We start from the raw sequence: 26,568 nt of genomic DNA on the forward strand, positions 1-26,568 counted from the left end.
TTGTCCCACATTACTTCCTCTTTCTTCCTGGAGAAGAAAGAGGAAGTAAACAAAGGCCACATGGCCCATTCAGGTGCTGTTTTTATTGTGCCATGTTTCCTGCACACAGCAGGAAATGGCGGCACATTCCATTTTGGGGGGAAAGGGGTCCATTTTGTGTCGGAAAAAAGGCAAGGAGCGGGAGCCGCATGGGAGGTTGATAGCGTCATCTAAAGGACATGCCCCAAAACATGAGTGGGCAGTAGTGAGCATGCAATAAATCACTCATCTGATGAACCCTTGTATTGGTGCCAGTGGGGGATTTCTTCCCAATGCAAATATTAGCTCCAGGAGAGGGATTTTTCCTCAGGACAGCAGCTGGGGGAGGAAAGGGTTAAATTTGTTCTCTGTGCCTTGCTTTGATCCCATTAATTATTAACCTCTCCACAGTTCACGCAGTGTGCATTTTAGAAAAATTGCATATTGGTATGGCCTTGTGTAGTTTGGCCGTAAGAGCTGTGTTGCAAACCACCTCTGTTGTGCTGTGGATGGCATTTGGCCCAAGCAGAAGTGGTCATGTGACTGCTGGTTATGTAGACAGAACTCTGCAGGGATTGGCGCTCTCTCTGCATTCTTCTGCATATGATTGAGAAGCATTGCTGATGTTGGCTTGTACAAAAGCCAATGCTTGCAAAGATGTGGGATCAACAGTCACATGACCTGCTCAACTTGTGGTATCATTGGGCACGTTCACTAGTCTCTAAATCAACTGTGAGGCCTGAATGGTTTTATAATTCGGGGGAGGGAGGGAAATGCAACCCTCCCACTGTCCTTCTGTCACACTTCTTCCAATTTCATTATACTAGCTGTACCCGGCATAACATATGCCGTTGTAACGTATCTTAAAGTTTATTAATTAAATATCATCGTGGGGGCACGGGCTGCTTGGAGGCCGCCGATACAGCGCCGTCTGGCAGACCTGGGGGGCAGGGAGGTCGGGGGGAGGGGGAACAGGTGTCCCCCTCTCCCCGGGGTTTCTGTCAGCCTTGGGCCACCCACCCAGCTCTCATGAGCCGGGGCCTGGGCTCACAGCAGGCGAGCAGCCTCCCACCCGGCCACCAAGGGCCCTGGCCATGCCTCGCTCATGCTCTGGACCGTGGTGCTGCCCCCTTCATGGGGGGGGGAGCGAAGAGGCAGAAATGGGGGTAGGATTACATTGGAAAGCCCAGAGGAGTCGGGCGAGGGGCTTAGCAACCTGTATCAGCTGACGTTACACATTGTTACTGTTGCTTAGCAACCTGTATCAGCTGAAGCCTTTACGGAAACATACCTAAGCGTTTTATATATATAGATTTCTACACTGGAATTGCATATTGGGCCCTTTCTATTGGAAGTAAACAAATTGGATATCCTCCACCCTAGCATTAAGACATTTCTTAAAAAGATATCTGCCTTTTGTATTTAGGCACAATGTATGTCCAAATAGTACTCAACAAGAAGATAATGCTTTTGCTATACTGCAGCTTCAACTTAACTGACTTTGTTTTCTACATTCCTCAGGCTGTTTACCGCCATGACTATGTGCACAATATCAAAGGGAAATATACTCCAACAGATAAGACAGTGGATTTGGAGCGGGCAAATAATGCCTACAGGATACAGCATGAAGTAAGTGAAAGGACTGTACTTCTAAATAGGTTCAGGAGACCCACGGATGCTCGAGCTGGCTGAAATTCTTGAAACATCACTTCAAAGCTCAGTTCGACTCACTCCCATATGCATTTTTCAAAAGTGTAGGCTTTTCCTCCGCTGACTACAGTGTGGAAATGTGATTTTTTTTAATCTGTGCATTTTTAAAAGAGCTCTTTTTTTTTGAATGGGAATGCAGGTTTGGGAATTTGCAAACGTTTTCAGAGCGTGTGCGCACCCATTTGCATTTGTGGCTGCGAATGGTGCATTACTGAGTGATTTGCAAACTGTAATGAAGTTTCCCTTTATCCCTGCTTCTGAATGAGAGTAGTAAAGCAGAGGGGGGGGGGGAGGGAGGATTCAGTGGGATTGGTGAGATGCTGTTGTAAAAGAAGAACATCAATAAACATTTAGAATAGAACAAGTGGGTCCTGCAAGATGTTATAGTCCATTAGCATTCCATGGTCACTGAGCATGCTCAGTCTTCAATGGGCTCTTATGGGGGTGTTTTTCGTCCACCCTATTTTTTTCTCTGAATTCCCCCACACACACAAACATACGTCTGCAAATCTCAGAGTACCCTGCACTTTCCACTATCCTCTTCTTGTGTCTGGAGGTTGTTGTTTTAGCTAACCAGCTCTTCCAGTCCTAGGTGTAACTTGATCCTTAGAAGTGCATGCACAAGACTATGAGGAAAACATGGTGGCTGAGACTAAGGCCCTGGTGCCCATTAAGAGCGTCCAAGAAGGGATGGGGGTTGGCTAGTCAGGGAAACTAGTGAGCCTCCTAGGCTACCTATTTATGAAATGTGTGAGTTGAAGACAATGGCTGTGTTTGGACAACACAATAGCCAATGGTGGATTAATAGTCAACTCAAGGGTTGATTATAGAGGGGATACTCCCCACACAACATGTTCCTACACAACTGTGGAGTAGTTGGCGCTGGTGTTGAATAGACTAGTAGTGAACCTGGCATTTGACTGACACAGCCCTGCCCCTCTCCCCACCCTCCCTCCTCCCTCAGTCCTCCCGGTGCTATCCCAGCAATCTCTGCGAGTTGTACCGTCTGTAGCAGAGCGGCCAGTGTGGTTTTGGCCATCATTGCCTGGGAACTCTGTAGCCAGCCAAGATAGTCCACTCAACCCTGCGAAATAGTCCACTGAGCCCGACAGACAACATGCTAACCAACGGTTGTGCAGATAGTTAACTCTGCAGAGCGTTGGTTATCTCCATTGGTTATGAGGAAATAGTCAACCGTGGGGTGGTTTTAGCCCAACACAATAACCAACCATTGACTATTTAACCAATGGTTGACTACTTAAACTACCATTGGTTATCATGTTGTCCGAACTGAGACAATGGCTCTGGCCACAGGCTCTTCTATGACTTTTCCCCTCAAAGACACATCTCTTAGGGAATGGTGTACAGAAGTGCTCAATGTGCCTGGATATATCTAACTGTGAAGAAAGGAAAGGAAATTGTAAAGGAAAAAAGATGGGATATAAATGTAATAAATAAATTAATTGCATTTATTAACTGTTACAGCTGCAGTGGATTTGTTACAAACTCAATTTTCAAACATTGTCAGGAGACTTCTTTTTTAATTTCTTTATCTTTTCGACAGGGTCTGTACCGAAAGGCTGGTTTGCACGCACTTCCCACTGGATATAAACTCCCACCAGATACCCCTGGTTTCAAGCATGTTAAACATGCCCAGCGCATTGGCAGTTATGTGAGTAGTGGATTGAATTATTTTTACATTTTGTATTGCTATTCCAAAAATAACACCCACACCTGCATGTTCCATACAATGGACTTTAGATATAATTCTTGCTTAGGAATGTAGACAAGGGCCAGATATCCACCTTGGGTCAAATCATTATGAATGTGGAATAAAAAAAACAGGATATAATACTATGAAAGTGGTATTTGGATTGTGGATTGTGCCCCCAACAGTTATCAGTGCGCTTCAGTACTACTATAAAACAGTACTGTCGATCTTGCCAGAGGTGGGAGGAAAAAGGATTGCATCCAAAGATGCCTTGTGTGAGCAGAGGGTTGTACCTAATTAGCCCCTCCTGCTGACGGAATGGCTTCCATCAGTGAACGAGGGAGACAAATGATCCCCTGCCTGCCTGCCACTCCTTCCATCCACAAAAGCTGTTCCAGAGGCTGTGGGGCATGGAAGAGAAAGCCCTGCTGCTCAAGTGGAAGTCAGCTCGTAAAATGCTGGATTTTTTACCTTGTGGAAGGCAGTCTCTTGAATTCTGTCAGTTCTCTTCTCCTGCTGCAGTCCCCACCCACCCCATGTTTGGATGGTTCCAGGGGGCTGCAGTGGGAAGGATTGGGCAGGAAAGCTCTATTGTGCGAGTAGAATTCTGGAGGGAAACCAATGTTCGTGTTATTACTGGAATTGCCTTATACACAATGGGTATGATCCAGCCAAAGCTGAGCAATTTTCAGCCCCATATGTTTCAATGGGAGATTTTTAAGCACATGCTCTTTCTTTACTTCTGCTAAAATCAATACTACTTGAAAATTCCTAATTTCTTACACTCTTAAATTCTTAATTTGTGCTGGATCTTGCTTTGTATTTTTAAGAAATGGTATGCAAATCAACATTTTGGGACATCTTGATGAAGCATTTATATTGCCATGTTTAAAAATAATGTATTTATGATATGTATATCCTGTTCTTACATGGGCTCCCAATAAGTTGGAGCCAGAGACACACCAGGAGGATACATTTTGGTGTGGCATTCTTCTGGAGATAGTTGTACAAAAACTAGCAGAGACTTTGCCCAACATGGACTTAGCATAACCATGAATGTTGAAAGGTTGTTGAAGACCTTATGTTAGAGACTGTGCAGCAGCTTATGTTAGCAAATGTTGTGTAAAACCTTGCACAGTAACTTGTGCAAGCATGCATCTTGAGGCATTGCGCAAAACCTTGTGCAAGGAATTGCCTTTTGCAGAAGTGTAAATGGATCTCAGTTCTGTTTTTTTCTCATATTCTAAGTCCTTCCACTTTACGCCATATTTAGAGTGACAGTGACAGTTGCATTTCATTACACATATACATGAAAAAATATATGTGAAGCCCTTCTGCTCCATTCCTACATACATTACCCAAACTTACTCCCAGGTATCTTCCTTTTATTGATATATTATTGTAAAGAAATTGTTTACTACTTTATAGAAAGAGGAAAATGCAGCAAAACCACAAGTTATTAGGGTGTTAATAAGATAATCAAAGGAAATAGGGGAAGTGTCAGGAAATAGGAAAGAAAATGTCCTCATTTCAACCTCAGATACCTTTAAATTAGCATATATATGTTAAAATACATAAATTCTTTTCATGTTTAAGTTCTATTATAAACTATCATGGTTTCTTAAAGACGTGAAAATCTGAAAATTATGTATTAATTTGTTTTTCAGCTAAAATATAAGGAAGTCTATGAACATCTCAAGGCTAAAGGTTACAATTTTGGACCCAAAGCTGTTCCGTTTGTAACTACAAGGAAAGTCAATAAAATTCTCAATGAGGTAATGCAAATAGTATTTATGGGAATTGCCATTTATATGATACTTGATTCTGTATAAATATGTTCCAGGCATGAGAGTTCCATAAAAGTGCACCAAAGGTCCCTTGCCTGCAACATTCATTTAAATGGAGGGAGTTAAACGATGTGTGCATTACTTAGTGTCCATAGATTGATTCTATCCACTGAAACGAATATGGATTTTCTGAGTGCACAGTACGCATGGAATTCTAGATTTGGGTGTCTTTGTTTTATTGGCCTAAATGCATGTGTAATGCTTACTTTCTTTTTTTATTTCAGAGGTTGTATCGGGAGGTATATCACAAAAATAAGGATAAGATACATACCACACCTGATACACCACACATCCGCCAAGTGAAAACGAACCAAGAATCCGTCAGTGATGTATGCCGCTTTTATTCAATAAAAAAAAATTTAAAAAATGAAATTTCTGTAATATTTGATGTGATAGGGGGAAAAACCCACCCTCTAACCCTCCTTCTCTTTTTGTATCACAGCTGATCTACAAGACTGACTTCTTCAAGATGCAGGGGCACCTGATATCTTTGCCGTATACTCCTCAGACAATGCACAGCCGTTACGTTGGAGAGATTACGAGCGATGTAAGCCGCTGTTTTGAAAAGATGCCCTGTGTTTAGTACAAATGGCTGGATTTCAACACTTACATATTTCTGTACTATTCCCCACATAGATATATGCCAGGATGTACTTTCCCAGTTAGGACTTTATGGAACCATATGGGGCTAAGCCAGAGGTGGGGAACTTCAGACCCAGGGGGGCCAAATCCAGCCTTCCAGGCCTCCCAATTTGGCTGTCCAGGGTTCCCAAGTAGCCCTACCCCTTTCTTGGCTCCTCCCCTTCTCCTGGGCCTACTGCCTTTCCCAAACCACTGATGGCTTGGTTATTTCTCAGATTTTACATAGTTCCCTCCTCCCATTCTAAAAGGTTGAAATGCCTCTTGTGAGGCTTAGTTACTGGCAGGAAGAGCTCAAAGCTAAAATATGCTGGTATTTTTCTCTTTGTTCATTCCCCCCCCCCAATTTACCTTTGACCCCACTCTTCAGTGGAGTGCAGCCCCTGAGAGCTTCTCCAAAATTGAATTTTGCTCTTGGGCTGAAAGAGAATGCATCTGGTCTAAGCAGATTGATTAGAAGATTGTTTTGGGATTCTGAAATTTGGTATTCCAATGGACTAATAGATAATTGATGTTATCATGGACTAATAGAGCGGTTTTGTGATTCCTAGAACTCAGTGTTTAATTCTTTTTTTAAAAAGGCAATGTTTATATCCCTAAGGGGCATGGATAAAAGCATAAAAATATGTAAAGAGTTTCTTCTATAAGAGCTCAGGATCCGTAATGTATTCTGGAAAGTGTTTCTTGGAATATGAAGCAAGGGGAAGAGGATTTTAAAACACTCCTCTGTGCTATCTTCATGTATGATTATTGCTAGTCCTTACCTACCTGTCCCTTGACTGTTCATGTTTACACTCTGCTTGATGTTCATTATTCTAGCTAGTCCAGCCCTGTGCTGTAAAGCAAGATATCCTAAAACTGACACATGTCTTACAGATGCCTGAACAATCCTGAACAATCCCAGGAAGGGGAACTGCACAATTTCCATAGGCAGTTTATTCATCACTGACATTTGTTATATTCAGGAACATCATCCTAATGTCTAATTCATATGTGTGCATTTTTAAAATAATTCCATGCAATCCATCCCCTCCAATGGCTGTATTTCTGCTACAGGCGAGAATTCTCATCAGGAGTCTGTTGAGGCTCCCAATGCAGACACACAGACTCACAGCTGGGCAGGTGTTGCCCAGGATGCATTGTAAGAAGTCTGGCCATTATTGTGAATGGGGGACCATTCCATGCCTCACACAGTGTAACCCATTCCTCTCCAGAGCCCCAGTGTACAACTACTTATTCCCTGCTTTGTTTGATGGAGGGAGTGGATCTTGCTCATAGCATCTCATCTTGTCTGCTGTGGTTAGGATGAAATACTGTTGATATCACTCCTGTGCCTTAATCATCATAATTTTCTCTAGGCTTTGTATTCTAGATTCTCCAGGCTTCTTTTTCTCTAGGTTGCAGTCAGCGTTCTTTATCATATTTAGTTGGTCAGCTTCTCTTATTTTCAAATTGCTGCAGAATTCGACATCCTGTGATCATAAGACATTATAGGCTTGTTGATTTATCTGATAGATATAATATAGAAACAGCTATATTAATAGACTATTATTGTTTGGCAGGTTAAATATAAAAGTGATCTACAGTGGCTGAGAGGCCTAGGCTGCTTCCTGTATGATACTCCCGATATGGTCCGTGCTCGGCATTTACGCAAGCTCTGGGTATGTTTCTTTTTCCATAACCATCTATGTTGGATAATTTCTTCACTCTTTAATTGTGTCCATGGAAATAACAGGATGTGAACCAGCACAATTGTCTTTATTTATTTATTTAATTTGATTTATACCCCACCTTTTCACAGGTTCCCAGAACAGCTTATAAAAAGTTAAAATTACAATAAAACAAAGTAAAAGAGCAACATTGGAAAAAGTAGGGACCTTTCCCATCATTACTGTGAATTGTAGTATGCTGAGCATGAGCTCAGACTTTTCATTTCTTTCTAAAACATTTTACAGTATCTGTAGCTAGATACATTGTGAAAAACTGTCCTTGCAAATAACCCATCATTGGATGGCAGGATACATGTGGTGGGTGACTTTGTTCCTTTACACCACACGATCTTTGTCATAATGTTCATTACTATTAAGTGTGCAGTACTTATGGAGAAGTTGCCATGATGCTGTGCGGTACCCGAAGTGGGAGAAAAAAGAAGCGGAATAGTTTGAAGGACATGAGAGGGTTTCCAAGTGGGAGAAAAAAAGGAAGTGGGGATGGTTTGACCAGATGCGGTTATGTTCGGGTGAAAAGAAACTGCATGGTTATAGGTCCACTTGAAATCAAACAGGATGGCATCTCACCTCACTTTGAGCACTGAGCTGTTGATTACATTAAACAAACTATCAGGTCATTAGTGTGCACGGTCAAGAGCTGTTCTTGAAAAGCTGCTTCTGGGTGGGAAAGGGCCATGGCTTAGTAGTAGAGCACTTGCTTTGCATCCAGAAGGTCCCAGATTCAATCCCTGGCATCTCCAGGCAGGGCTGGAAAAATTCCTGCCTGAAACTCTGGAAAACCATACTGGCCTAGATGGACAAATGGTCTGACTCCGTATAGGCAGCTTCCAGTGTTTATATTCTGCTGTCATAGATGAACAAATGTTATTTGTATCAATGATGTCTGTTCCATTCACTTTTCAATGAATAAAGTGCTTTAAAATTCTTGTTTATTTATCTTAACTCTGGGAGATAGGTTAAAATGAGAGGTAATATGACCACCCAGTGACCTGCTTAACTGAGCAGAGTTGAATCTAGTTCCTACTCCAAAATACTATCTAGTCACTATCCCAATTAGGAGTATTTTAAGGGGTCCCCCATGCACATCTGTCACCCAGTCACTGTCTTTTGCAAATAACAAGTATGTGGAATCACTGAATCTGACACCTGTGATCCATACACAATCTGTTCTCATTTCTGCTAATACACTGATCTTTTTGATGCATTTTTATGTTCAACACCAACCATGAAATCAATTTAGCAATGTTACTTTTTAACCCGTTTCCTGGCTAGTAGTCCTTCAGAAAATAGTTCCCCTGCACACTTACTATTTGTAGCTGTGCTGTCACTTGGAGAAGCAGCTGTCTGAATGCAGTTTTAAGGAAGTGTTCTAGGGAATATAAATAGTGCAACATGGCTCCCAGTGTTTTCGGTGCTCTAGCACTATTTATTATACTGCTGACACCACCCTAATGAAGTTGAAGGAGTCTTACCTTGTAGCCCATCGATATTTTATGCTGTGCTACTAAATTATAAATCTCAAAGATTGATGTGATATCGAAGTTAGGAGCTGTTATTATGTTAGCTTTCTTTATTTTGTTTCACTTTACTGTTGTATTGTAATAGAGACTGTGTTTTTTGACACGAGTATTTTCTGTTTCAGTCTAATTATGTCTATACTGATACTGCAAAGAAGATGCGAGATAAATATCGCGTTGTTCTAGATACTCCTGTGTACAGGAACATCCAGGAGCTAAAGACCCATTTGAGTGAAGTAAGTATGAGTTTTTGTTTAAATGTCTGCAGTAAAACCACTTTAAATTGAAGAGGTCGTTTGAGCCTGTTTTTAACAGCTAAATGCTGCAACTTAGATGGAGTGGATTGAGGGTTGAGGAAAGGGCCCCCCAAAGGAAGTGGGGGCTATTTACAAGTAGATCACAGTAAAGGTTCATGCTGAGCAAGATCTTTTGGGTAAATTGATTTCACAACCATGCCAGTTCGGGCTGGTTCTCACACTCACAGTATTGAACGCAACAATTTGAACATAATTGAGTACTAAGGGGGACTCCTTTTAATCACATTATCTTACTATCTGTCAATGGGGTGTGATCGGCTTCTTTTCTGATAGCAGTTACATCAATTTGTCATGAGATTTGACTCTTAAACAACCATATCAGACATTATTCTGCTCACTGGCAATGTGTTAGCTATTTTACGTTTTCCTCTTCTAATGCAGTATTTACACTTTTTCTAAGAACTGTCATGGAAGACATGACTTCTTCATTGTTGTTTTTCCTTCCAGCTCGTATACAGAGCTGCAGGCAAAGAACAAAAGACCAAGTACACATCTATCCTTGACACACCAGACTTCAATAGGGCCAAAAGAGGGCAGAAACTACAGAGTCAGGTAAGAACCTTTCATCAACAGAACAGAAGTTGAATATCAGGTGTGGAATTCTGATCCAATAATGCACGATGCTTTAAACCATTTTCAAGAAATCTAGTCCTTTTAGGGGTTATATGAGGTGGGTGACCAAAATGGATTTTAAGCCAGGTATGCTTTGCTGTCATGTTGGCAGTATATATTCAACAAACGTTTCCAACCAACTTAATTAGGACAAATAGGAAATCAACGTGTCTCTGTGGTAATTGCCTTGAAACGTCCTTAAACATATAACCCTGACATATTTTTCCAGTCTTCTTCAAATGGCATCAAACTAAGAGGGCTTTTTAAGTGATGATAAACCTGCCGAATAATGTGACATGCCTGCAGGTCACCTTCCTTTTGTGAGGTTGTGCTGCTTTGGATTGTGTCATGCGAAGGTGGTACCAGCTACCACAGTTGGCTGTGCTGCTCAGCACATCAAAAAGGGATATATTAAGAGCTCTTCCTCCTGCCATTGATATGTGCTTTGTAATTGTGCAAATTACAATGGCAAATTATTTCCTGTGCTTTGTAATTGCCTAGATTACTTCCTGTGCTTTGTAAATGCGCAATGCGACTAGTGTCCACCTCCAGAATTCTCTTTGTCTTCATTCCAGCTCCAGTCTTTGCAGCTCCTCTTTGTATATTCAAATATATCTTGTCATGCTAGAAGCCAGAACTCTTTGTTTTAATTATGGCTTGGGGTTAGTTCATATAAAACAATACATTTCTTCCTTACGCCCCAGTACAATCTTTTGGATTAACTGGAAACATTATCTTAACACAATACCATTAGTGCTATCAAAGAAGTAAATGGAGTCATTTACCTTCACCTAAATTGGGGTAGGCAACACCTGGATTGTGGCTGGATGCAGTCCCCAGTAACTGTTCCCTCCCCCATGCAAAAGATTGGGGGGAAATACAAAATTGCTGGTCTGCTGCCAAAATTCATAGAATAGTAGAGTTGGAAGGGGCCTATAAGGCCATTGAGTCCAACCCCCTGCTCAATGCAGGAATCCATCTTAAAGCATACCTGACAGATGGTATCAACAGCAGACCATCGCAGAGGCTTACTAAGGACAAATTTGGCTTGTTCTCAAGCTGAATTTCTTTTTGTCACCACTGCCATGGCAAGTTGCCCACACGATGGCTGACTTAGAGGATAATCTGTGATAACCTTTTGGAAGCATTTTATGACATTATACTGGGCTGGGTTTTGGTAGCCAGAATTAAAGTCAAAATTAAAGTAGAATGGGCAGGGGCTGTGTGACGTTTTAGCTTTTGTTATATTTTCAGCTTTTTAATTGGCTTTGACTACATAAATGCTGTCAAAAATATACCTACTATTGAATCAGGGGTATGCAGGTGTGTTTATCTCAGTAATTGAGCAAATTTATTGCCTGCAAAAGGGGTCAATCACTGGTGTCACTGATGAAAAGATCTAAGCTAACAACGCTGGTGAAAACCTGCCTAAGATCTTGGAGTGGTGTTGCAAGTCAGAGTGGATCTATTAAACTGGATGGACCAGTGGCCTGCTCAGTATGCCAAAAATAGTGGGTGATGCACTGAAAGATTTTCATATGAAGAATTTTGTATGTATGAAGCCTATCTGACCTAGTATGTCTCTTCCTTTTCCGCAGTACTTGTACGTGGAACTTGCCACCAAGGAAAGACCTCATCACCATGCTGGAGATCAGACACCTGCCTTGAAACTTGCTAAGCATGTGAAGGACTTTTCTAGTGAGGTAATGCTAGCTGCCTTCCCTACCATTCAGTGGGGTCTAGAACGAGATGTGCATCTAAAAGGCAAGTCTTTGGACCATTTTCTCCCACGGTCCAGAAAAGCGTTTTACAGCCTTTTCGTCTTCTATTGTGCCATGGGCAAATAGGCTTCATGTGAGATGGAAAATGGAAAACAGGCATTTTAAAATCAGCTCGCTCTCTACACTCTAGCCATTGTAGGCTTTAATTTGCCTTAAGAACTCAGGATTGCTTTAGTCATGTTGAAAACATCATTAGTGAGGTCATGGCTATGGAATTAGCAACACTTCCTTGCATTTCCTTCACTCTTGCACTACCATATTTGTTCATTTATGGCACACATCCCTCCACTGGTGCCCTCCAGATGTGGTGGATTACCACTCCCATAATCCCCAACCAGCATAGCCATGGTCCAAGCTAGTTGGGGCTGATAGGAGTTGTACTCCAACACATCTGGAGGGCACCAGGTTGGAGAAAGTTGGTATACAGTAGTGAAGAACTACTGGCTTTGTTAACTGATCTGCCTTTGAGAGTCTCACTTTAGCCACTTCCACCTTTCCTTCCTGGGGAAAGACAACAGACAGCCGCTGGCTCTTAAGAGCTGCCATATATTTGTTCCATTTTACAAAAGGAAGGTATGTCTGCGAATTCACAATATAGTTTGATTTCTTTGTGCTGTTTGAGATTTGACGTATTTTTCAATGTAGAAATGTAGAAATGTCTGCCTCCACCTGTGATTTTATAGTACACAGAACATGTTTGAGACTAATGGAATGTGTGCAGGATTGCAGCCATCTTTTCATGCGCTAGGGCCGGCCCTACCGTTAAGCAGAATAAGGCAGCTGCGTCATGCAGCTGATTTTGAGTGTCATTAAAAGGCAGCAAACTGATAGTTGTTGCAAGGCCGGTGCCAGACTATTTTGTGACCTAGGCAAGGCAAGCTACTTGCATCCTCCACCCACCCACCCACCCCAAATGCCAATTTCGATTTTTAAGAACAGATGTTTTGTAGAAAAAAATAAAAAGCACAAAAATTGAACTTTGGTTTTTTTTTTTAAAAAAAAACCCAGCTAATTTGTGTAAAACTGTGACCCTTAAAGGTCAGTATTGAGCCCCTCTGAGGTCTGCGCCCTAGGCGGCTGCCTAGTTGGCCTAATGGTAGTGCCGGCCCTGGGTTGTTGTTGTTATTGTTGTATTTTTACTGCCGAGGAGGGAGCAGGCATTTACTGGATTTTCTTCCCCACGTGCAATAATAACTTGATAAGCCTTATATACTATTCACCTTGACTGGAGGGTGGGGGTCTTTGACTTTGTCTCTCCCTTGTACCTCCATCCTCTGTGAGTGAGGCGTTTGGTGAGGTTTAACCAGGGCCAATCCAAATCATTTTGCTGCCTGATGCAGAGCAGTGGAATGATTTGAACTGGCCCTGGTGAATCCTCATCAAACGCCTCACTCAAGGAGGATGGGGGTGGGGGTGCAAGAGAGAGAGACGAAGACCAGTGGCATACTCCTATGTGGAAGACACAGGGTCAGCAAGAGAGGGAGCTTCAGCTATTGGGCGATATAGAAGTGCAATAAATAAATAAAATATACATGGGCAGGTGGCATTAGGACATGAGAGGGTGGCATGGAAAGAGAGAGGAATACAGACAGGACAAAAGGTGGGTGGTGAGAAAGAAAGAGTATGTACCACGGAGGAGGGAGAGACACAGGGAAAAGAGATAAGAGTGACTTCCTTTGTCTGCTGATTACACACTATGAAGACATGGGGGGGTGCATGCTGGAATTTACTATTTAAATCATTGATAGCAGGTTTGTAATTCACTTTAATGGCGTAGTGTACATAGAAGGAAGAACCAGCCACCCAAGGAATCCGTCTACATAAGCTAATTTAGATGCTGATATTCATTAACTAGTACTTAACAATGCCTTTTCAGTGCCAGCTTGCATGACGTTCATGTTGTATAATGTGACTACCTTGACATTAACTATATTTGTGGGGGTGGGTGGGTTTCTTTTCTTTTTCCCTACTTTATTTATTTAGAAAAAGTACAAAGCCCTGTATGATAAGCTGAAGCACAAGTATGTAACTATCCCCGACACACCAATCCTCATCAGGGCTAAGAAGGCCTACCTGAATGCTAGTGATGTAAGTATCTGATAAAAATGGGGATTATCCATGCAGTCTGGACCTGATTATAGGAAGTAATGAGCTGGGTGATAAAAGAGCTGGAGCAAGTCCCCTTTTAGGTTTTTTTAGTTGCTGAATATAGCTACTGTATATAATCGTAATGGCTGTATTTACCTCCAGTATCATAAGCTATTTGCCTCCCAAGGCCGGTTGCTTGAGCAGGAGGGTACTGTTGTGTTCATTCTTGTGGGCTTTCCATTGAGGCATCTGGTTGGCCATTCCTACCCAGTGGAATTTTAGGATGTTTTTAGGATGTTTTTAGGATATTTTAATAATGTGTACTATGTTTTTAATCAATTTTATGTATTTATACTTATTGATGTTTCCTGCCTCGATCCAAACGGAGAGGCGGGTAAGAAATATTATTGTTGTTGTTGTTGTTATTGTGGGAACAGAATGCTGGACTAGAGAGGCCTCTGGTGTGATCAGCATGGCTGTTCAATTTCTCCCTCCTTGTTTCACGTGGAAGCAGTTCCATTAGTGGAAGGACTTAATTGAATTCCGCCCAATGTTTTTGCAGTCCAGTAGTTGTGAAGGTGATTTGGGGCTAAATAATGTCTTATTAACCATTTATAGCAGATTTTGGAACTGATGCCTTCCTACTTATTCCCCTTTATATCAGCTGCGCTACAAAGAAACTTTTGAGCGAGCAAAGGGTAAATACCACACAGTGAAAGATGCCTTGGATATTGTGTATCATCGCAAGGTCACTGATGATATCAGCAAAGTGCGTATATTGCTTCTTGAATATGCTATCCTTCATAACTATGCAATACACTAGATGTGTGTTATATTATTTATATACAAAATGGTTGTTAGTTCTTTATTTACATGGGCACTTCCTAGACTAGTTTACCCTTCCTTTCCTAGGGATGGGCCAACATGTGATGTCCGAGCTAGTTCAAAGTTTTCTAAATTCCTCCTCAAAGTTTGGTTCGCCTCATTCACATTCCCAAACACGAGTGTCTTTTTTTGATTGGGAAAATACGTATTTTTAAGTACGCATCCAAAATGCACCGTTTTTTTTTCCTATTCAGTAAAGCATGAAAATGCATATTTTCCAAACAAGTTTGGAAGTTTGGAAATGTGCAAGCATTTTTTTTTTTAAAAAATGTGCATGCCACATTTGTTGTTGCAAATGCAGCTCGTTCAAATGATTAATGAAATTTCCATACATCCCTACCCTTTCCCCATATTAAGTAAGCACATGTATGGTGCCCAGGGCCATACTTCTTGTGTACATAAGTCCCCACCGCCAGAAAGAAAACTGAAATGACTTCAACATAGGGGCGAGCCCGTAGCATCTGCTGCTCTCACAAAGACTCAGCTAATTCTTGGTCACTCTACGCACCAGCACCTCTATCTCCCCTTTTCTCTTTTGTAGCACTTGTTTCTCGTCACTTCCTGTTCTGGGCCCATCCTGCCCTCTTCCCCTGTCTCTCTTGGTCTGCCCAGTTTCTCCCACTCACCTACACTTTTCCTGCATAACAGACCCTGTCCTTGACATAAGGCAGCACAGCTGTGCTAGAACATTCTCATGAAAAAATACCATATTGCAAGCTCCATTGACACTTACTTCTGAGTTAACACTAAATATGCATAATAATGTCTGATAGTGTGTTGTACTTTTCATTAATTTGTGATATAGGGTGGGATACAGATTTTTTTTAATAAATAAATATAAATGTAATCAGTGGTTGTTTTTTAAAAAAACTTTTTGTAGGTGAAATATAAAGAAAAGTACATGAGCCAATTAGGAATCTGGAGATCGATCCCAGACCGGCCAGACCACTTCCACCATCGTGCAGTCACCGATGCAGTCAGTGATGTGAGTATGAATTAATCTTGACATTTGGATGCTGCATGTGGACAAGCCTTCCAAAACAAGAATCTGCAATGAGTTACTTGAGGGCCCCTAGGGTGCCTCCCTTAACAGGAGCTTTTGAAGTTGTCTCATCATCTACTGAGTGAAATCAAGATTTGTTGGGATCCCAATGGGACTGCAACTGCATCCTGTTTCTCATCTTAGAACCTGATTATATCATCAACATCTAAGCAATATCATGAGGAGCAGCCAAGTGCCATTAATAATGTTGCTTGTTCAATATTACATATATTTAGTATAGGGGTAGGCAGCGTGGCATCCATGAGCACCAGTGCACCCTTTGACACATTTCTTGATGCCTGCTGAGGTGTCCTACCCTTCCTAGATTTTGTTTCTATTAAATAACAAAGTTTCTAACTGGCAGCTGGGATCACTTCAAAGCCAAATGAAGGCCTCTAGTTTCTCCCATCTTTTCCCATGAACGCCTCTGGGCCACATATGAAGCTCAGGGACATTCTTAGGACACGAAGATGGCTGGTGGCTGCAGGCCGAGGTCTTCATCTGCAGCGCACCCATTTTGTGGTGTTGCCTGGGATAATTCCCCAAATGGCCCAATGTGACCACAGGCCCCAAAAGGTTGCCTGCCCCAGCTTTAGTGGGATCTAGATAGCTTTTTCCTCAAGCAGGAAGCACATTCACTTGTGCAAAGGAAGTCCCTAAGAACTGCTGATCCCTTTGACTATCTGAAGGCTCCTAAACCACACATCCCATGCCATTCCAGAGGGTTCCCCAACCCTCAGGAATAGCCTTTTGGAGTGTATCTGCAAGCCACTGTAGCAGAAATGGGTAAGCATGAAGCCCCATTGCCTTTACCCCTTCCTTGGTTTTATTTCTTATCTTTATGATTTGTTACAGCTTTTAAAAGCCAATGCTTTCTAAAAGGCAAATGTTTTAATGGCATATATTTTAAAAACTGATCCAACCTTTGTTTTCATACACTGATGTACTTGAGATCACCAGTAGGATCTCTCATTCCCCACCCCCCCCAATTTAATTTGTAAGATAGATATTTCAAGTACTCACTGTTGGTATTGGTAAAAGTGCCCATATTTACAATTAATTAATTGGAAACAGCACATATTAGTAGTTTCATCTTGTTTCACTAAGACTGCAGTCACTGTGCTTAGTATGGTGCTGAGAGCCAGCATGGTGTAGTGGCTAAAGTGTTGGACTACGAGTCGGGAGATCCAGGTTCTACTCCCCACTTGGCCATGGAAACCCACTGGGTGACTTTGGGTTAGACACAGACTTGCAGCCCAACCCACCTCATACGGTTGTTGTTGTGAAGATGAAATGGAGAGGAGGAGGATTATGTAAGCTGCCTTGGGTTCCATGGAGGAAAAAAGGTGGGATATAAATGCAATAAATAAATAAATAAATACGACTATAAGGATTGGAGGTGTCAGTTTGACAACTCTGCCCCAGGCCCATTTACCTGGAACTTTATTCTATTGACAGCAATGGCCATTCCCTCTGTGTAAGTATACTTGGGATAATGATTTGTACACACACACACACACACTATGTAGTACTTGAGGTTTTCTGCTCGCCTGAGATTGTGTTGTAAACTTTGCTCTTATTATTTTGCTTTTACAGTTTAAATATAAGGAAGACTTAACATGGCTCAGAGGCATTGGTTGTTATGCATGGGATACTCCTGACCTCCTTCTTGCCGAAAAGAATAAGACACTGTACAGTCCGGTATGTGTGTGATTTGTTCCTGTCAACTTAAAAAGGGTGTCTCCCTCACTCGCCCCACAGATTAGCTTAGGTATTTTTTTTTTAGTGGTTACACTTTCCAGGCAGATATAGATATAGATATGAGATGATATTTAGACATCAATTCATGTCATACTCACAAAAAATAAGTTTTACTCATTTCTTTGTAACTATCTACAGCTAATAGAAATGGAAGAATTTGGCTGAATTTCCAGCTAACCTCAAAAGCAAAAGATCAGCAGGCTGTTGACATATAGACTACAAAGGGTACAGCTGTCTGGGAGTGGCACCATTGAAATGAATGGACGAAATGCAAGTGCACACATTACTTTAAACTAAGTGTGCATAGATGAAATTCCCAGTAAATTGTGCCCCGAAAAGTCTACTATGCCATCTACTTTTGATGGTGCTATTTACACAAATTATATCCTTCTATAAATAAGGGATATGTCAGATCTAGATTTGAACTGTTCTCTGAATCAATGGTAGTTTTTGCACATCACAATAAGTCACCCTGCGAATAAGCTACCATGACTTGGTTGTTCATTTGCTAACCCAAAAAAATGACTGGACTTGCCCACTTGTTTCCCCACTCAATCTCCCTTAGTCCTCCTGCTGGCTCTGGCATGTATCCCAGACACCTTTGTGGCAGAATGCCTCATTGCTCCAGTTCATACCTCAGTTTTTGATGCTGTGACCAGCCAGCACTGTAGCCATTCCCGACAAACCATGATGAACTTGCCCTGCCAGGTTCAGACAATACAACAAGCCACCATGGGTATCACCAAAGCTAAAACAAGCCATTGGTTCTCAGGGTGGCTTGTTCGTGAAAAATAAGCCCCCTGCAGAAGCCATACTGGGTTTGCACAACATGACAACCCACCAATGGGTGGTTGTTGTGTTGTGCAAACTAGATCGGTGGTGCAGGGCCCATGAGCATCCAAGATGATAACACTTTTTATGCTGCAATCTGGAAGTAATCTCCATTGACTATTCTGGGACTTATATCTGTGTAAATTAACATAGGATTGCACTGTTGGTATTTTATCAGCATGAAAGGTTTTAATCAATTCTTAGAACATAGTTTCATATTCAAATTGCACCATGTTACACAGCTGATGCTGTTGGATGCATAAATGTAGTAATAGCAACAAATCAGTAAATCTTTCATTTACTGAAAGCTTATTTGCAGATGTATTTACATTGAAAACATTGCAATGTTTACTTCACTTTTACACCTGGTTAATGTTTTAATATTTGCTTCTGTTGTTTTTATCATACCTTTAGGATAACCCTTTTTAATGTATGTTTCCTCCCCCTCTAGTGTAAGTACAAGGAATCGTTTGAAAAGATAAAGTCAAAGTTCAAGTATGTTGCTGACACTCCAATTAATAGGCATTTTAAATATGCTACTCAGTTGATGAATGAGGTAAGTAGAACAACAAGCTTCTATACAGCACAGGTACTACACAATTCAATTAACATTTCCTAGACAAAATTAAGTGAGTCAGAGAGTCTAGTGTCCTAGCATATTTATGTGGCAGTAAATCCCATTTAATGGGCTATATCCTTCCAAGTAAATCTAAAATCAAGAGAATTACTTTAGATTTCTCCAAGCTGATCCACGTCCCCTGACGTTTTTTTCTCAGGACAACAGGTGTCCATGCCATGGCACTCAATCAGTTTGCCATGTGTAGAGGTGGGGTATATGTGTGTGGAAGAAAACAAGTGTGAAAATCCAAGACTCTCAGCTTTATTTGAGTAAATCCTAGTCTGTATTCTCTAGTGCAGTTGTAGGCAATGTGAAGCACGCCAGATGTTTTGGACAACAGCTCCCATAATCCCTAACCATTAGCTATGTTGGCTGGAATTTATGGGGACTGTAATCCAAAATATCTGGAGCGCACCAGGTGGTCTGTCCTTGCTCTAGATTTAACATTGGATCTCTGATGAAAACAGCTCTGGATGCAGCCCTCAACACTGACTTGATGTGGTCCCAAGTTTAATTGATTACAAGATAAGTAAATTTAGCAGTGCAGCATATAAAAAATGCACAGAAATATATTAGAAAAAAAGTTAACTGATTTATATTAAAAAGCAATGGCTCAGGAATTAGTAAGAATGACAGTTCTATAAGAGATGGTATATATTTCATTTCAACTTGACTAATTTGATCTAATAAATAGTACTGTGTGTTTAATGTAATAAATGGACTTTTCCTCTGATAAATACCTGTGCTTCTATGGCTACAGTATTTCCCTTTTGCATTTTTCTTTTTGTATAAATGAACCTAACCTTTCATTGTATTTGTAGCTTGGAATTAAATATATTGTCTCCAGTGCTGCACAAATGTCAGCATCCTTAAGCCCTTTGAAGTCAATGGATTAAGTGGACTGAACTGTCTAGTTGATTGTGGCCATTTTATATAGTGCTATTTCAAATGATAGATAATACAAGTTCCTAGCCTAATAATTTAGTAGTCTATAGGTTGTGCATATAATTTTAAACCCAAAGTTTAAAATATTACTTTTAATAAATGCAAAATCTATACTGTATGTCTCTGATGAAATTAGATTTGTAATAGGAGGGTGGCAGGATAGGACTACAGGCTGCAATCTTATACATACTTACCTGGAAGTAAACTCCATTGGGTTACTTCTGAGTAGGGCTGTATAAGATCACTGTGTAAAAGTTGTAGTTAATCTGTATTTTTATATATATTAAAATGCCTATATTTGGTCTTCGTTTTTTCTTCTTGTATTCACGGGTCAATTAATTTTATGAGTAGGCTTTTTGCCCTGTTGAAACATTGATCTCCACATATCTTTGTGCCTCCACCTTCTTTTCTTACTTTACTACTGTCCAATGTGCTGCTCTGAGCAGAAATTGTACAAATCCGATTATGAGAAGAAGAAGGATAAGTATTCCCTTGTGGTGGATGATCCTAAAACCTTGCTGGCCAAATGGGGAGGCGAACTAAGCAGTCAGGTACAGTGACAGTTCTGGCCAGACCATCCAGAATCTGGCTGTTGTCACTTCTGGATGTCCATCTTTACCTGTCAACAATGCCATAGGATTTACCTATGATATTGAAAGTGTTCCGTCCTGCTCGTATTGGAAACCATGTGTACTGTGCCACCCAAAACAGCACAGCAGCTTTTTGAGTGAGCCTATAGATACTCTGTGTTCTCATAATCTATGCACCAAAGTACAATAAGAAATACTTCACTAAATGGCAATCTAGATATAAACGAATCTGATGCCATTTATTACTCAAACAAAAAGGCAACAGTATGTCTGTGTTGCTATAAGGAAAATGGTGTGGAAATCAGATGGTTGCATGAAGGTGGTATCATGATGCTTCTGGTTTCTTATTTTTGAATTACGACATTCACTTATGTCATTGTTGATTCTGCCATTGGTAGACGCTGTTCATTGGTGCAATTCTGAGAATACGTTAAGTATCCCAATGGCCTAAATCTCATTACTCTTGGGATCTAGAGCTCTTCTTGTTGTCTTCATAAGTCTCTTTTGTGCTTCGTTGCTGTTTGCATGGACAGAAAAAATATAAGTCTAGTGCCAAGTTGTTCCTGCAACATGGATGTAATGAAATTCTGCGGCCAGATATGCTGACAGCATTGTACAACACAATTCAGTGGAGCCAGGTAATGTACTACAGTGGTGGTGGTGGTGGTGGTGGTGGTAGTAATGGTAATAATGACAAAAATGTGTGTATATAATAGCCCATTCTCAACATTGTATCTCTTTGCTACACTATAACAATAGAGGTTGGGGAACCCAATGAAGGAAGAGAGGTTTTCCACCTATAACTAAAGTGGAATGGGCTTGGTTCTGAAATGCTGCAGTTGAGTTAGGTGGGTCAAAGCAAACAAGCTGCAATCAGCAAAACTGTAAGGGCAAAGCTGGTTGGCCTACAACTGGCACAAGGCTTCAATTTAACCCCCACTGCAATGGTGCCTTGTACTTTTGTCATTACATTTTCTTCCTCCCATATAATTGAGTGAATGCCATTCACTTCCATGAAAGAAAGAAAAAATGCCATTCACTTCCATGAAAGAAAGAACTGCAGAAGTTTGCCTTTCACCCTGACTCGGGGGAGCCCAAGCTCTACTGAGGTTGTCCCATGAGAAGGCAATACGACTTACTATACATACACAGCAGAGGGGCATACATTGCTCTCCACCCCCAGATATGGGCAAAATCCAATTCTCTCTTCCCTTCCCTGCCCTATGTAACTATGGTCATCTGGCTACCAAAAACAATTTCCCTCCCAAATATAAGCTGTATTAGGTGCTATACAAAGTTAAATGTCTTCATTGATTGTTGCTCCAAGGAACTACCACTACTGGCTGGACTACCTGACTTTTAGCCTCATTATATCCATTCCCATTGTGTCAACCTGCAATGTTTCTTATACATTCCATATTTTCTGTGGTATGGGCAAGTACCAATAATGATCATGCTAGAAACCCTTCTCAGTTTTGATTAGAAATTGAGAAGAATAAGATATAACCTAGGTACTCTTACTTATCTTTGATGCATGCACACCTTTACTGTGCATCTTTTGTAATAAGAATTTCAGTTTTATTCTGCAGATATATACACATACATTGGAATAAAGTTACTAAAATGCTTGACGCTCCAAGAATGGCATTGATTGTTCAGGCTGTCCAAATTCAATTCTCTTGGGTTTTTATAGCCTCTTTTATAAACACTAATAATTAACTCATTTACACTATGAGTAAATGAGTTAAATATTATGCATGTTTACTCAGAAATAAGCTCCATTGAATTCAATGGGATCTACTCCTGGGTATGTGTGTACAGCATTGCAACTTAGCCTTCTTGTCACAAAATAAAATAATATAGTTCTATTAAAAGCTATACAGTATCTATTGCATAATGTATGGCTATCCCACTACCAGGTCCATTTGATAATGTTTAAATTTCAGAGGTTGGGATTCAGAAACAAATTAAGATGGCATATTTGGAAGTAAAATGGTGCGATCCCATTGATGCATTTGAATAAGCGAATCATTAAGGTCATAAATATGTTTATGTTCTACTTGGTTCTGTCGATTTCAGTAGACATACTTCTAAGTAAAAGTTGTAAGAATTAATTTGCCAGCCTGTGTTCCTAAACACATTCACTTAGAGATAACTTAAATTAACATCAAAATAATTTATTTACATATAAGTATCTATAGGTTTGGAATTCCATCAGCTTAAATATTAAACACACTGGTTTAATTGTTCCAGGGATTAGGGTCCATGCATCCAATTTTCTGTATTTGTGTCAGTGATATCCAAGCCCTTCCCTAGAACATTCTTGTCATTATTTTGTATATGTTTCCCTTTGTTGTGCATGCGTTTATTCTTGTCTTTCTGCATGATCACTGTTGTCTTTCAATGCATTTGCATGCATTCAGAATAAAGCAATTTTTAAAAGGTTTCTACTTTGTGCATAGACCACTTTAAAGATTTTGAGCCTCTTTTCCATTTTAATAGAAACTGGACTGCGATTTTCAGTTATATAAAGCAATCTATAATGAAATTCCTACTCCCCCATATCATATGAATATCTATCTATCTATCTATCTATCTATCTATCTATCTATCTATCTAATTAATTTATCTGTGCAATTAGCAGTCACCATTTTTTTAGATGCTACAGTTAAAATATTGGTTGGGCTTAACCAAAGCAATCTTATGGAGAATTAATTTAATACCTAAAAATACACATCAGCTTAGTAAGCTTACCATAGATTTCAATGTACTATAGGACTTGCAGTCCTCAATCATAAGCTGGCATGACCTATTTCATGTCAACAGATCTTACAGGCTTGACTAGGCTGAAAGAATGTTCTGTTTCACACATTCTAAAATTTGTTACTTACCCACTCTGCTTATTCATATAAGTAGGTCTTCCAATTTCAATCACAACTGGCAAGTTCAGGGTTTCATTTGTTTGAATCAAATCCTGCTAGTTCAGTTCCTTTACCACATTTATATCCTGCCCAGGGATATTCCCATTATTAGCCTCACACCAAGCCTGTGTGATAGGTAAGACTTGTCACCCCTGGACTTCCTGGCTGAGGAGTGGTTTGAACACAGGCTTCCCAGCCCAGGTCCAGCACTCTATCCACTACACCAGACTGGCTTCCTTTGAAGTCAGCATAACCAAAAGCGGCTTAACTGGCATTTCCGTTGTGTGGGCTTGGCTCCAAGCCTACACAGTTTCAGTTGGCTTCTAGGACAGCTGCTAGCTCTCTTCTTCAAAGGTGAATTTGTGGTGGTTTTGTTGCCATTCCACACTGTTCATTCTGGCTCCTTTTTCTTTTAACAGTACAAGTACAAAAGGCTGTACGAAAAGCAGAAGGACAAGTTCACAAGTATTGTGGATACTCCAGAACATCTGAGGACTACAAAAGTCAACAAGCAAATCAGTGATGTAAGTGTGGAGATTGTAAAACAAATGACTAATCTTTGTGTGGAAATGATGGGAAGCGTCCAAGTTGACGCAAACGCTAATGTAAATTATGTTGCATTAGCGCAAAGGAACTCTAGCACAATGCTAATAGCGTTAGCTGGTGTCGTAGGTTTCCCAGGGAATCCCATCGTACCGGCTTAATCCTATTAAAGTTGCGCTTACTCTAGTGCAATGCTGTTCACGTTAGCACTCATGTCAACTTGGATACTTCCCATTGTTGTTGTTTTGTGACATTAAATGTCTTGGACTTATCTTTGTGTGGTAGCGTATAGTGCGATAGTCAGGATTTTTAGGGCTGGAAGACATATCTAGATTGCCCATTTTGGATGGTGCCAGGGCACTTACCAGTTAGGAAGTGGGAGGCAAAGGAAATGAACAGCAGGTGACTGGCCAGATGAGAATTTTCAGGCATATCAGTGAGCATGAGGAGAACTCAATGACCCTGTTCAGATGACACACTAAATCACAGTGGTTAAGCATTTTGAGCTAAACATTAGGGCTTAGCATGTCATGTGAACCATGACTTAGTATTTCATGTTAACCATTCATAATCATGGTGACTACATAGCCATGGTTTAAACATGTTCACTGACCATTTGCTGCAAAAGGGTTAGCAGCCTAACCATGGCTTAGTGTGTCATTGAACAGGCCCAGTGATGATCAACTGTCCAGTTGTGGCTGGGGAGACATGGAATATCCTACCCTTCCTCAAATGAGCTCAGTGTGGCAAACTTGGCTCCCCCCACCCCAATTTTATCCTCATGACAACTCTTTTGGGTTAGTTAGGTTGAGAAATAGTGACTAACGGTATATAAAAGTTATATAGCGGTATATATAAAAGGCAGAAGCCACACCAAGCAGGATACAGCACTATGAAAGCAGTATATGGTATGTGTCCGTGGGCCCCAACAGTTGTCAGTGCACTTCAATACCACTATAAAGCAGTAGTGTGGCTCCTGCTTTTTATATACTACTTTCATACCACTTTCATAGTGCAATATCATGCTTGGTGTAGATTAGGCCTATATATGGGGCTAATACAGACAGTGCCATCATCTGGAAGGGTTGCAACCCATGCCTAATAGCTAGGTTGCCAATCAAGTGTGTTATCCCCACCGCCACCACTTCCACCTGCTTATGTGGGGGCAGAACATCCAAATGCTGCCTACTGTGCTACCCTGTTGGGTGTACCTCCTCTATTGATAATAGAGGAGGTACACCCCATGCAACATGGTTATAATTAACTGTGGTGTGGATTATGGCCAGCGTCGAGTTGACTATTAGTCAATGGCATGTTTGATTGACATATCCTCTGCCTGCTCTTCTCCCCTCAGTCCTCCCACTGGTATCCCATCAGCCATTGTGAGTTCTGCTGGCTGATTGAGAGCGGCAACCGCCACTTTGGTTGCTCTTGCCAGGGGACTCTATAGTTGCTGAAAATAACCAACTGTGTGCAATGAAATAGTTACTAGTGTTTGACAAATGACTCAATAACAAACAGTTGTTGAAATAATGAAATCTGCACAGCACTGGTTATTTGCGTTGGTTATTTCAGCTGAATAACCAACTGTGGTGTGAAACATCCCGACAGAAGACATAGTAACCAACCACTGACCATTTAACCCATCATTGGTTATCGTGTTGTCTGAACCCAGTCAATGTCACTTTGATTCTTTTTCTTTTCAAATTAAAATCTTTATAAGGACTAGATATATTATCTGTTATTTTCTTGCTGTCAGATCCTTTACAAGCTGGAATACATCAAGGCCAAACCAAAGGGATATACTACAATTCATGATACCCCCATGATACTCCACGTACGAAAAGTCATGGACAGAATAAGTGAAGTAAGTAAGCTATGTATCTTAATCTGTAGTCAGTATAATTCATAATTCATCTTTGCCCTTTAATCTATGAAATTATATACTTCTATATTAGATTTTGGTTATGTTGCAATAACAGCAAGCATTAGATTACAGAAATGTTGTAATTCAACAGGCAAGTGTGTATTGTATCTCATAGTAGTGTTAATCAATATGGTTATTATTTGCCATAAACTAACCCTCCAGAGAAGATTTGAAGAGAGCATGGGGGCTGCAGGGGGGAGGGATAGGACAGGGAAGTCCCATTCCACCAGTGGTATTTTTCAGCTGGTGGAAGAACCATCTTGGGTCCAAGCCAATCTTGGATCCAACTTGAGTCTCATTAGTATCAAAAAGGGAAAAGGTGAAGGTGTAATATCATGAGTGGGCTCCTCTTTATAATAATTAGAGATTGGACCTTAATGTAATTTTGGAACTGGACCCAATAGTGGACACTAGAACTTTCCAGTCCAGTCTTTATACATACTCAAAAACTTTTGGGTAGGCAAGTATAAATGGTGTCTCTGCAGTTTGCTGTTGCCTTCCATTGTTACACAAGTTACATACACGCATTTGATA

At 40.7% G+C, this 26,568-nt stretch overlaps 1 protein-coding gene across 1 annotated transcript in view; it reads left to right on the forward strand.

Moving 5' to 3' along the window:
- The window catches only part of NEB (nebulin), a 214,789-nt gene that overhangs the window by 137,024 nt on the left and 51,197 nt on the right, over nt 1-26,568 (forward strand). The window contains exons 115-131 of the mRNA XM_063116557.1: nt 1,540-1,647; nt 3,293-3,400; nt 5,107-5,214; nt 5,511-5,615; nt 5,729-5,833; nt 7,488-7,586; nt 9,298-9,408; nt 9,937-10,041; nt 11,700-11,804; nt 13,866-13,970; nt 14,635-14,739; nt 15,736-15,840; nt 17,494-17,598; nt 18,941-19,045; nt 20,500-20,604; nt 23,984-24,088; nt 25,867-25,974. Of these exons, the coding sequence (XP_062972627.1) occupies nt 1,540-1,647; nt 3,293-3,400; nt 5,107-5,214; nt 5,511-5,615; nt 5,729-5,833; nt 7,488-7,586; nt 9,298-9,408; nt 9,937-10,041; nt 11,700-11,804; nt 13,866-13,970; nt 14,635-14,739; nt 15,736-15,840; nt 17,494-17,598; nt 18,941-19,045; nt 20,500-20,604; nt 23,984-24,088; nt 25,867-25,974 (1,797 nt within the window). The remainder of the gene's footprint in view (nt 1-1,539; nt 1,648-3,292; nt 3,401-5,106; nt 5,215-5,510; nt 5,616-5,728; nt 5,834-7,487; nt 7,587-9,297; nt 9,409-9,936; nt 10,042-11,699; nt 11,805-13,865; nt 13,971-14,634; nt 14,740-15,735; nt 15,841-17,493; nt 17,599-18,940; nt 19,046-20,499; nt 20,605-23,983; nt 24,089-25,866; nt 25,975-26,568) is intronic.

The sequence above is a fragment of the Elgaria multicarinata genome, chromosome 2 (assembly GCF_023053635.1).
Source record: "Elgaria multicarinata webbii isolate HBS135686 ecotype San Diego chromosome 2, rElgMul1.1.pri, whole genome shotgun sequence".
Taxonomy (NCBI): Eukaryota; Metazoa; Chordata; class Lepidosauria; order Squamata; family Anguidae; genus Elgaria; species Elgaria multicarinata.